The sequence below is a fragment of the Gnatocerus cornutus genome, chromosome 1 (assembly GCF_029298725.1).
Source record: "Gnatocerus cornutus isolate USDA-ARS CGAHR chromosome 1, icGnaCorn1.1, whole genome shotgun sequence".
In the NCBI taxonomy this organism is placed as follows: domain Eukaryota; kingdom Metazoa; phylum Arthropoda; class Insecta; order Coleoptera; family Tenebrionidae; genus Gnatocerus; species Gnatocerus cornutus.
In genome coordinates this window covers 15,886,262-15,898,795 of record NC_142233.1, presented here as the reverse complement: position 1 = coordinate 15,898,795, position 12,534 = coordinate 15,886,262, and the positions used below count along the sequence as shown (strand labels likewise).

The window sequence follows — 12,534 nt, the reverse complement described above, 5'->3', positions numbered from 1 at the left end:
CGTGACGTTTTTTTCAGTGCGAATTGTCCGAATTTTTTTTTTACAAAAGTATATTCAAAAACTGGAAAAATACAGGCGCTCGCAAAAATATAGGTACCTATGTATAGTTAAAAAATATGGCAGTTAAACAAAATATATCAGAAAATTGGGAGTTTTAAAGTGGTGCATCCCGAAAATCTTCCCCATTTGTGTGGGGGAGCTAAAAGCGATATCCTCGTTCTTTAAAATGGAACCAAAAATGAAATTTCGCTTGAGACTCTCCATAAGGCAGGTGGCTATTCCTTTCTTCCTGTAATTGTGATGCACCCATATACGGGATACCCCACATTTTATGGGGTAAGATTCCTCCGAACACAAGTCGACTTGGTCTTGGTGAGTTGTCAAGAGTTTGTAGGCGCTAGTTTTAGCTTCGGCCACAAGAACCCCGACGATGGTTTTGTTCAAAATGCAGAGGAAGATCTGAAAGGAAGGAAAACATAACTAAGAATGTCGTAGCTAACACCAGCGCTGCACTTTTGACGAATCAAAACTGCAGTTTTGCGAGATTTGACAGTTTGCGAACTAGAATCCGACATATGGGAAGAGCACCGAATTTTTTATGGTTGCTTAATATTGGATACCACCCTAACTCAGTTTAGAAAAGCGCTACGTCATTGGCTGCGGTTTGACAAAATTTCAAGTCCTAAAGTTCTCGCACGTGTCAGTTTTACAATATGGCGATAATAACAACACGAAAGTTTTTTGTGCTAATTTAAATATATTTTTTGCGTGGGTTAAATACGCTTATTTATTATAAGATATGAGTTCTTGTATACGCAAATCGTATTTAATGTTTGTTTTATAGTAAAAAATCAATCAAAATTAATAATCTGGCATGATGAGTACCAAATTTTTCTCTCAAAGTATGCTAAATCCCTAATATTGGATACTTTGGTACCCTCAATATTAGACATCCAATATTAAGTAACCATGTAATTGAATGTTATATAGCGTGTTTATAAAATAAAGTATAAATGTTTCTAGCATCAAGGGTGGCTATGAAATGTCAAAGAAATTTGCCGCCCATTGTAAATGTGGATTTAGATTTTTCACCTAACATTTGTAGTTAACCTCAATCATAGAGCAATGTAAGTTTTGAGTAAAAAACTGTTCAAGTTGTGGTTTGAAACCTGAAAATCAAAATTTTGGACACAAAACCGTAACTGAAACGTCGTTAACGTAAGTAACATTATAAATAATTTTCAAGATATTTTAATTCACTATGAAAACAAAGCGGCAAAGTAGTGCACGACAAGAATTCCAGAGCCTCCCTTGATGCTAGAAACATTTATCAACATGTTGTATTGAAGGACGTCGTCGACTAGATTTTTATTAATTATAACGACTAATTCTTAATTACTTGTTCATTAAAATAGAATTAAACCTTTGAAATAAATAAATGAAAACAATATTTTAATTTTTTATTTTCGGGTCTTTTTACTGGATATCCCATATTCGAAGCTTTGACACCCATTATTTGGTATCCAGTATTAGGAAACCGTTTTTAGAGCATCAAATTTATGACAAAATACATACATATTTGCCGATAAAATAAAAATCGTGTATTTTTTTTGTAATTAAAAGATCGCAAAGAAAACATTTCAAACTCAATATAAACAATAATTTAATTGATTCAATTTAAAAGCAGGTATTTTTAATATATTTTTTTAACCAAAAACTGAATTTTCAGTTCTCAAATGCGGAGGAAAAAGTACCGTTTTCTGGACGCTTTCATTTTTGTCCGTACTAGGGTTACGCCATCTATCGTTAATTTTTTAAATTTCATCAAAATACCCACATTACCCCTAATTTTCTAATTATTTGGATCAAATCAAATCGACAAACTGCTGCAAAATGCAACAAAGACGTGTTGAATTATTTCAAATGAACATGTCTAACGGTGCTGCTGCAACAACATCAAAAAGCACATCAAACCTAATTCATACAAATTCTGAACCTACACATGCCGAAATTACAAATGTAAATAAAGAAAATATAAACTTTTCTGAAAGATTAATAAATATTTACAATTATTCACTTATTATAAATGATTGGATCAATAAATCATAATTAAAAATTAATTAATTTGTAAATTTAATGATCGCCTAAAAAATCTTGCGTGTATCACAGCCAAAAAGTGTAATTTTGCCTCGGCCATTAAAAAAACGCTCGGCCAAAAAGAAGCACTTTTCGGCCTTGGTATACAAATACCTAATTTTAAAAAGTTTGCAGAATTCGGTGCTCTTCCCTTACATTGCAGACCAGATATTGACAGTTGGCCAACAAAACAAAAGACTGTTAAAACCGCCCTTTGCCCCTTACTCACTTGTGAATTCGCCGTGTTGAACTCAATATCATAGTACCCCAGGTCTCGATTGACCACCTCCACGACTTCCTTGACCTTTTTCCACCAGATTTTAGAGTCGCCTGGCACTACCTGTATGACCCTCCCAGCGTCGACTTTCCCCGAGGCAACCCTCTCGTTTTTCCACCCCTAAAACTCACAATAAAACCCCTAAAAACACCCCAGAAACGGACTCACGTTAAATCGAAACACGTGGACGGCGTTGTGGTAGTTGAGATGCATCATTTCATCCCCCGGATCCCCCATGTGGTATAAAATGTCGCACTCGTGGCAAATCGTCGCTCCCCAGCGCTTCTGTCCCGCGTCCAACAGCATTTGGTCTTTCGACAACTTCTTGAACTTCTTCCCGTTTGTCTTTGGGGCTTCGTTTTTGGGTGGTACTGCGGTTTTCCCGGGGTAAAACACCGGGAAAAGCTTCTGGTCGTTGGTGGGCATGGCGTCCAGGACGCCGCTCAAATCGCGGGCTTTCTTGGGGCTGTTGAGGGCCAAACCGGAGGTCATGTTGCACATCTGAGACGTCGGCGACATCAGCACGGTCTCGGTTTCTTCGTTCTCCTTATCTTCCTCCAGAATCTGAATGATATTAGAAATTGCGTTTTCTGGAATCAAGGGTTGATCGACATCAAAATCCGCGAGTTTCACGCGTTTGGCGTTGGATGGCTCCTGGCAACGTGTCCTCTTCACAGGCTTCTTCTTAGAGAGGAGGGTGAAGCGCCCGTTGTTCATCCCGGAATTGACGGTGACGACGCCCTTGTGACGGGACGATTTGAAGAACTTTTTGGTTGGATCCGGTTCTGGACTGGGGGTGGGTTCACGTGGGGCGGGAGAAGGCGGAGATGGAGCTGGGGGAGGAGAGTCTTCAGCTGGTTCTAGAATGGAGTTCAGAGGGGAGTTTTCCATTATGTTTATTGCTGCTTGGAGGGCGACTATTCGGCTGATTCGCTTTGTTTTGCGTTTTTTGATTTTGTGGCGAACGCCTGCGTTGATCTGGCCGGATCTGAAACAAAGCAAAATCAAAATTTCGGGGTTTTGGTTTCTCAATTTTCGAAAACCAAAAATTTGCTCGAGTTCAAGACTTGAGAATTTCCAAAAACTTCAAAACTGGGACACTTAAGATCCTAAAACTACAAACTTGAGAAGCAAAAGATATGAAAAATAAACCTAAAACTTCAGTTTGGGAGTTTCAAAACCTAAAAAAGTGAAGAACCTTAAAGCTTGGGAAACCACAAGCTTGAGAATCTCAAAATTTAAAACCTGAAAATTAAACCTTAAAAACCTGACAAAACAAAGAATCTGAACCTAAAAACCCAAATCTGGGAAACTTAGGACCTCAAAAACTCAGAAGTTAATAACCTTAAAACTTGGAGAACCAGAAACTTGAGAATATCAAAATTTGAGACCTAAAAATTATGAAAATTGAACCTTAAAAACCCGCAAAAGCATCAAATACTGAATCTAAACCTAAATAAGAAACCTAAAAATGTCAATTTGGGACTTCAACACCTGATAAACGGAGATTAAGAGCCTTAAAACTTAGAAAAGTTTAAAAATTTCAAAACTTGACGCTTAAAGAACACGAAAATTGAACCTTAAAAACCCTGAAATTATAAAAAAATCTAAGTCGAAAAAGAGAACCCAAAAATCTGAATTTAAGAGTCTGACAACTTGAAAATGTCTTGAAATTAAGAACCTTAAAATACGGAAAACCTAAAAGATTGAGTTTCTCAAAACTTGAGGCCTAAAAGAACATACAAATTAAACCATAAAAACCTGCAAAAACGTAAAGAATCTAAGCTTAAAATGGGTCCCTAAAAATCTGAATCTAAGAGGTGCCAAAACCTGAAAACCTTAAAATAAGAAAGCCTTACAACTTGAGAAACCAAAACCCTTAGAATTTCAAATTTTGAGACCTGAAGAACACGAAAAATTAAACCTTAAAAACCTGCAAAAACATAAAAAATCTCAACCTTAAACGAGAACCTAAAAATCTGAATCTAGGAGTACCAGAGCCAGAAAAATTCAGAGATCTGAGAGCCTTAAGACTTTGGAAACTACAAGCTTGAGGATCTCAAAACTTGAACCTTAAAAACCTGCAAAGACATAAAGAATGAATCTAAACCTAAAAACACAATTCTGAGAGACTTAGAACCTAAAAAACCTAAAGGTTAAAAGAGCCCTAAAACTTGGGAAAACAAAAGTTTGCGAATCTCAAAACTTGGGACCTAAAAACATAAAAATTGAACCCTAAAAACCTGCAAAAACATAAAAATCTAAACATGAAATGAGACCCTAAAAACTGTATCTAGGAGGTCCCAAAACCTAAAAAACTCAGAAGTTAAGAGAGCCTTAAAACCTGAGAAACCAAAACCTTGGAAATCTCAAAACTTGAGGCCAGAAAAACATGAAAATTGAACTTTAAAAACTTACAAAAACATACAAAATCTCAACCTTAAAATTAAAGAGATTTGAGAGCCTTAAGACTTTGGAAACTACAAGCTTGAGAATCCCAAAACTTTAACCCTAAAAACCTGCAAAAACATAAAAAAATAACCTAAAAACCAAATTCTGGGAGACTCAGAACCTGAAAAACCTAACGGTTAAAATTGCCTAAACCTGAGAAACCAAAACCTTGAAAATCTTAAAACTTGAGACCTGAAAAACATAAAAATTGGACCTGCAAAAACATTAAGAATCGCAACCTTAAACAAGAATCTAAAAATCTGAATCTGGGGGTCCTAGAACCTGAAAAATTCAGAGATTTGAGAGCCTTAAGACTTTGAAAACTATAAGCTTCAAGACCTGAAAACTTGAGATTCGAAGAACATGAAAATTGAGCCTTAAAACCCTGCTAAAACACAAAAAAGCTGAAGCTATAAACCCAATTTTGGGAGACCCAAAACTTGAAAAATTCAAAGGTTAAAAGAGTCTTACAAATTGAGAAACCAAAAACTTGAAAATTTCAATACTTGAAACCGGAAGAACATAAAATTTGAACCTTAAAAACCTGAAAAATCACAAAAAATCTATACCTAAAAGAGGAACCCAACAATCAGAATTTAAGGGTCTCAGAAACTGACAAATTCAAAGATTGAGAGCCTGAAAACCATAAGCTTGAGAATCTGAGCAAAAATTGAGACCTGAAGAACATGAAAATTGGACCCTAAAAACCTGCAAAAACATTAAAAATCGCAACATTAAACAGGAACCTAAAAATCTGAATCTGGGGTCCGAGAACATAAAAAATTCAGAGATTTCAAAGCCTTAAGACTTTCGAAACTATAAACTTGAAGATCTCAAAACTTGAGGACCCGAAGAAAATGAAAATTGAACCTTAAAAACTTGCAAAAATACAAAAAAACTGAACCTAAAAACCCAATTTTGGGAGAATCAAAACTTGAACAATCCAAAGGTTAAAAAAGTCTTACAAATTGAGAAACCAAAAGCTTGAAAACCTCAATACTTGAGACCGGAAGAACATAAAATTTAAACCTTAAAAACCTAAAAAATCACAAAAAAATCTATACCTAAAGGAGGAACCCAAAAATCAGAATTTGAGGGTCTCAGAAGCTGACAAATTCAAAGATTGAGAACCTGAAGAACATAAAAATTAACCTAAAAAACACAGAAATCAAGAACCCTAAAACTTTTAGATCTGTCAACGCTATCTAAGATTCCCGCCTGCACAAAAAATGAGATGATGCACGGCCACCTATGATTAAAGAGCAACCAACCTGTATCTGCTCTTCCTGCTGCACAAGAACAAACTCTTCTTCTTCCTGGGCCTCTGAGGGCTCTCTTCACTGGTCATCCCGGCACTGCGCATAACCTCAATCCCTTCGTTTTTAGGATAAAAGGATCTAGAAGGAAAAGAAATGTCGATTTCAGGAAACAGCGCCGTCCGCACCTTCGGATTTTTGCCGTCAGGATTCAAGGAAGTGTCAATCAGTGTCTTACACCGAACCAACTTAGGAAACTTGGTGTTATCAGACAGATCATGAGGAGTCTTCAGTTTCTGCGTCGGCGACTCATCGCAGGTGCTCGGAGTGACAATTTTCCTAACAACTGTGTTATTATTCGGCGTCTGGACTGACCGTCCCTTGACCACGAGCCCGATAATGTCATAGTCATTCAACGTGAACAACCGATTGGCACAACCTTCATCCTCGAAATCGAGAGGACTTATGCACCCTAAATCCGAGTCTTCAGTGTCTTCGGAGGGGAACAACGCGCGACGTCTTCTTGCAACTTCTGTTGTGTGTTCAATGTGGGGTTGAGGCTTCATCACACTCGATCTAAAAGAGTTGTTTGAGGAGGAAGTGGTGACGTGGTGCACTTACCTGTGGAAGTGACGGGAAGCATCTAGCGGCCGGTTTCAAGAGAAATCTTGGTTATGGCGGTTTTTGTTTACGGCTCAGCTGTCGTAACTGAACTTAACGAACTGTTAGAGAGGTTGGAGAGATTCCCGCCGGTGAAACGAGCCGCGATTGGTCGGAAAAGGCGCGCGCGTGCGTGGTGGGAAATAAAGCCGGTAGAAAAATCTAGGGACTTTGGGATTGACGTTTTGGGGAAACCCCCGCGAAATATGAATTTTATCATTTAAAATACTCGCCCTCTTGTAAAATTTAATTTTTTTACTTTCTCTGGATAAAGTTGTCTGCATTGTCGGTTTTTTCATCACTTCACTTCCGTTTATTTCGGAAAATTGAATAAAACCGAACTATTTTTCACTTTTATGTTTTTTTCTGCTTGTTTGGTTTTGTTTTGCCGTCGTTATGGTTACGCCCAAGTCCTACTGCAACCATATAAAATTACAAAGATACTTATTTGCAGTTGCCTTTGCAAAAAAACTTCATGTCGTAGCTTAGATCACCGAAGTCGTTTTGACGTACGAAAACTAAATATTGAGAGATTTGGCAGTTTTCGAGCAAGAAGCCAACATGCGATTAGCCTAGAATGGAAATTTAATTTGTTGTCTAAATTTGAATCATGACCTCTTTTGTACACTTTTTGTGACCCCGATTGTAATCCTAAGTTTCCAAAATATACAGAGCGAGTCACTTTTGCGTGATTTTTAAAATTAGACGTAATTACACTTGTCAGAACAAACGAGCGAATTTTCTAATTGCAGCAAAAAATGGAAGAATTTCTTCAAAAAACACTAAAATTTGCGCCTTTTCATTGACAGATTTTACTTTTTTTTTATATTGGTAGAAGTGTTGTCTATACACTTTGACATTTCAGATTTGCAATGAATTATTTCGACAGTAAAACGTATGTCTGTTCTTGATTGCTACAGTTTGGTTCTAAATTGAGTGTTTTAATTAACAACTTGTCAAAACAAACAAGCTAAGTGAGTAATTGCGCGAAAAACGCAAGAATTTGGTCAAAAACTCACAAATTTTGCTTTTTATTAACAGAACTGACAGGTATTTAATGTTTGACAAACACTTTTATCCCAGCGCATCCACCATTTTTGACTTGCCAACCTCAGTTATTATTTATCAAGTCCCCTCGTAAAACGTGTGTCTGAACTTGATTTTTAAACGTCAAATAATTTTATTGTGAATAAATGTTAAATTCTAGGTGGTCAATAATGCCAATCATGACATTTTTTTACGTTGGTAGACGTGTTATTGACGTTTCCGACGCTGACAGTTTAGTACAGAGCGGTAATTTTAAAATCACGATAAAGCAGCAAACCATAAAATTATTTGGACAGTAAAACGTATGTCCTTTCTTGACTGCTATAGATTGACTCTAAATTTGAGTATTTTAACTAAAAACTTGTCAAAACAAACAAGCGAAGTGTGTAACTGTAGCAAAAACGTGAGAATTTGGTTAAAAACACACACAATTTGTCTATTTTTGACAGAACTTACCACTATTTGATGTTTGACAAACACTTTATCTCAGCGAATCCATCATTTTTGACTCGCCAACTTTAATTAGTATTTATTTAGTCAGTTTGCAAACGTGTGTCTGAACTTGACTTGTAAACGTCAAATAATTTTATCTCAAAGTGAATAAATGTCAAATTCTACGGGGTCAAAAATGCCAATCTTGAGATTTTTTTACGTTGGTAGACGTTTTTTTGACGTTTCAGACTTGCAATAACGATGACAGTTGGGTCCAGAACAATCATTTTAAAATCACGTAGAGCAGCAGGCTATGTGAGAATTTTGACAGTAAAACGTACGTCGTTTCTTGATTGCTATAGATTGGCTCTAAATTGAGTAATTTAACTAAAAACTTGTCAAAACAAACAAGCGAAGTGTATAACTGGTAAAAACGTAAGAATTTGGTTAAAAACACACACAATTTGTCTTTTTATGACAGAACTGACAGTTATTTGATGTTTGACAAACACTTTATCTCAGCGAATCCATCATTTTTGACTCGCCAACTTCAATTAGTATTTAATTAGTCACTTTGCGAACGTGTGTCTGAACTTGACTTGTAAACGTCAAATAATTTTATCTCAAAGTGAATAAATGTCAAATTCTAGGAGGTCAAAGATGCCAATCTTGACATTTTTTAAGTTGGTAGACGTGTTTTTGACGTTTCAGACTTTTTGATTTCCGACGTTTCTTGATTGCTCAAAATCTAGTATTTAATGTAAAAACGTGTTGAAACAAACAAGCGAAGTGTGCAATGGCGTAAAAATGTAAAAGTTTGCTGAAAAACACAAAAATTTGGATTTTTATTGACATAACTGACAGCTATTTTGTTTGACACTTTTATCCCAGCGCATCCACCATTTTTGGGTTTTCTAATTACTGTAAAAAACATAAGAATTTGTTCAAAAACGCTCAAATTGCGCCTTTTCATTGACAGATTTTACTTTTTTTATGTTGGTAGAAGTGTCTATTCACTGTGACAAATGTGACAAATGCCTAAAACGCTCCTCGGTAAAAAAGTACGTTTTCTCGGATTAATTTTTGCTTAGATACCTCTGTCAAAATTTAATGGTAATTAGTACAACTGTCTTAAATTACAACTAATTAATTAACCCACGGTATAATAATAAAGTGTCACTCTGCTAACTTTTGAATCTAGTGACTTTCTTCAGGTTTTTCAGGTCTTCCTAAATCCCTTCCTTTTAGGAGGCTTTCAGGAGCCGAAGTCTAGGGACTTTGGGGTTGGTGTTTTGGGGAAAACGCCTCGAAATATAAATTTTATCGCTACAGACATTTAAATTACTCACCCTCTTTGATATTAGCTGGGTGGAGTTGCCAGCATTGTCAGCCTTCAAATCACTTCACTTCCGTTTAATTTCGGAAAATTGACAAAGACTAAATTAATTTTTACTTTTACGTTTTTGACAGCTTGTTTGGTTCTGTTTTTTAGTCGTTATGGTTACGTCCAAGTCCTACTGCGATATTTTTACTCTCGGCCCACTTCAAACCAAATTACAAAAATATGCGTTTGCAGTTGGCTTTAAGAAAAAATTCCATGTCCTAGCTTGCACCACCGCAGTCGTTTTGACGTATGAAAACTAAATATTTGGGAGATTTGGCAGTTTTCGAGCAAGAAGCCGACATACGTTCAGAGTGCTTAGTCTGCCTAGAATGGAAATTTAATTTGTCTTCTAAATTTATTTTATAATCAAGTACATATGTTGTTTCTATGAAATTGAAGGTCATGTGAATTTGAATACTAGGAAAATGTTTTCAAGTTTAGATTTCCGTTTTTAACGTTCCTCGAGTCGGAAATTAACCGTTTAGGTTTTTATATGTAATTTTATGACAAAATCTTGACAGTTTCTTTTCCAGAGCGTTTGTTTTACAAATTTGTGACCGTGAAAAGTTGATAAGTCTTCGGGAATTATCTGTTTCAGTTTGCACTGATTCTGCTCTTATCATGGTGGCTTCAACAGTCATAGTTCCGTTGTTTCGTAACAAAGACAGTTTGAAAAATGGTTTTGGGGACACTTTTTTGGTTTCTTATGTTGGTGGTGCCGTGGGAGTGCTACGGTTCTTGTCGTGAAGATAAAACACAGGAATATGTTCGTGTTTCTCCTGATTACAACGAATACGGAAATTACATAGAAGGACGATATGAAGACAAAAATATGACATTAAGTTGCAATGAAATTTTCTCCATTGGTCAAATCTCCTACCAACACGAAGAATCATATTTAGAGAAATTTCTGGTAATTTCTAACTCTTCTTTATCTTCGATACTTTCCATGGAAATGTACAAATTCCGTGACTTCATTACAATGAAACTGAGCAACATTCACATACAAACCATAGCGCCAGGGTCATTCACAGATTTGTCAAAACTGCGAGAATTGTATCTTGACAACAACGAACTAACTGTTATACAAAGGGCAGTTTTCAATGCTTTACCAGCTTTAACAATTCTTAATTTAACCAACAACAACATTGCGAATATTGAAGATCTAGCTCTGGCAGGCCTAACGTCTTTGACACATCTTCATCTAAGAAACAACAACTTGACCAGTATAAGTAATAACTTCTTCAAGGGTTTAGACAATTTGACCTACGTGGACTTCACCGGAAACCCTTTGGAAACCTTCCCTTTTTCGCAGACGCCAAAACTTGACACTCTCCTCTTGTCTCAAACAGCTTTGACTTCAATGCCCGACGACATGTCAAATCTCACAATAAAAACTTTTGACTTGTCGTTGTCACAAATCTCCAAAATTGACTTCTGTCTGTTTCCCAAAAGCGACGACATTATCCTAACGAGCAACAAGATTGTGATTGTCAACAGTTGTCAAGATTTTGACGGCGTGACTCTAAATCTTGACGATAATGAAATCGAGAAAATGATCGGGACCTTTGGCAAATTGTCAAATCTGAACTTGGCCCACAACAAACTTCAATCCATACAAAAATCGATGTTCGGTCAACCATCGACGCTCCTCCTCTTAGACTTGCGCTCCAACGACTTGTCCATCTTTGACAAAGACTTTTTCCACGGCTTCACATCTCTGCGGACTTTGGTGCTGCGAAACAACAAACTCTCAATTATCAACCCGATTTTGTTCCGAAATTTGACACGGCTCAAACTTTTAGACTTGTCAGCTAATCTAATCGAAGGCTTCCAGTTCGGTGTGTTCGACTCTTTGACTAATCTCGAGGTGCTGAACATTTCTGACAACAAACTGACGACGCTGCCTCCCGACAGGTTTCATTCTACCACAAGTCTTCTACATCTCTACTTTGACAACAACCGCATTTCGTCTTTTGAAATCTTAGGCTTCGCGTCTTTGGAGACAGTTTCTTTCGACCACAACCCGTGGAGGTGTAAAGATCTCTTCAGAATTTCCTCCAATGCTAAAGGACGTAAAGTTGAAATTTCTCCGGGAAATTCCTTCGACGTGGAAAATTTCCACGGAATTGCTTGTGTGGATTCTGAAACGAAAGACATGTCGCTTCGGCAGGACTTGGAAGAAGCTACTTCTGAAACTGTAAGAAACTCGAAGATGATGGAAGTTTTGGATGAGAATTTTGACAAATCGAAGTTCGTTCGGTTTTTCGACGATGATTTCAGTAAGAGCAACTTCTTCAAGTACTTGAACAACTTCAAGTTTGTGGTTGAGAAGAAGGAGGTGAATGGGAGCAAAAGTGAGAAGCTCACGGCTTTTCAAGAGGTGTCGAATCAGGAATATTATGGTCTTTTTATTTTCATGAGTATTGCATTAGCTTTGATATTATTGATATTAGTAATAGTTTTTGTAGTGTTCTTATTTTATTGGGTTAAAAAACTTCAAAAACAATTTACGACGGCTGCAGTCTCAGAAATGGAACTGTGTTAATTTAGTCGTGTATCTAAAACTGTAATGAGATTTTAAATAAAGTATGCGAACCAAAATTCGTCAAATTTGTTAACTACCAATTATTTTTTACAAATGTATGATTAGGTATTAGGTTTTTGGCAGAGACGGATTTAGATCATTTGATTTTAATTCTTTCGTTCTTTTTTCTTTCGTTCTTTGATTTTTCCAATTTTTCAATCTTTGCTTGTTTCGTTTTTTTGCGTCTTTATTTTTTCTTTCATTCTTTCGTTTGTTTTTTTTTTGATTCCTTAAAATTTGGACTTTTTAAATAAGGGCGCCTTTGGAAAAACAGGGTAAAATTGTTAAAAATGTTACTTTTGTT

At 36.4% G+C, this 12,534-nt stretch overlaps 2 protein-coding genes across 2 annotated transcripts; one reads left to right on the top strand and one right to left on the bottom strand.

Moving 5' to 3' along the window:
• Positions 1-31: 31 nt before the first annotated feature.
• On the bottom strand, positions 32-6,829 carry eco (Establishment of cohesion). Its single transcript, XM_088042583.1, has 5 exons — positions 6,742-6,829; positions 6,136-6,696; positions 2,582-3,401; positions 2,366-2,533; positions 32-459 (listed from the first exon to the last, which is right to left on the bottom strand). The coding sequence occupies exons 2-5, from the start codon at positions 6,684-6,686 to the stop codon at positions 124-126; spliced, it is 1,875 nt and encodes a 624-aa protein (XP_087898709.1). The 5' UTR covers positions 6,687-6,696; positions 6,742-6,829; the 3' UTR covers positions 32-123.
• Positions 6,830-10,269: 3,440 nt separating this feature from the next.
• On the top strand, positions 10,270-12,272 carry LOC148180517 (uncharacterized). Its single transcript, XM_088036746.1, has one exon. It carries the CDS (start codon positions 10,320-10,322, stop codon positions 12,189-12,191), a length of 1,872 nt encoding a protein of 623 aa, XP_087892872.1. The 5' UTR covers positions 10,270-10,319; the 3' UTR covers positions 12,192-12,272.
• The last annotated feature ends 262 nt before the right edge of the window (positions 12,273-12,534 follow it).

Coding starts and splice junctions, on each gene's coding strand:
- eco (XM_088042583.1), bottom strand. CDS start 6,686: ATGAAGCCTCAACCCCACATTGAACACACAACAGAAGTTGCAAGAAGA. Junction 3,402..6,135: donor AGCAGGAAGAGCAGATACAG/GTTGGTTGCTCT, acceptor GCTTTGTTTCAG/ATCCGGCCAGATCAACGCAG. Junction 460..2,365: donor TCAACACGGCGAATTCACAA/GTGAGTAAGGGG, acceptor CCTTCCTTTCAG/ATCTTCCTCTGCATTTTGAA.
- LOC148180517 (XM_088036746.1), top strand. CDS start 10,320: ATGGTTTTGGGGACACTTTTTTGGTTTCTTATGTTGGTGGTGCCGTGG.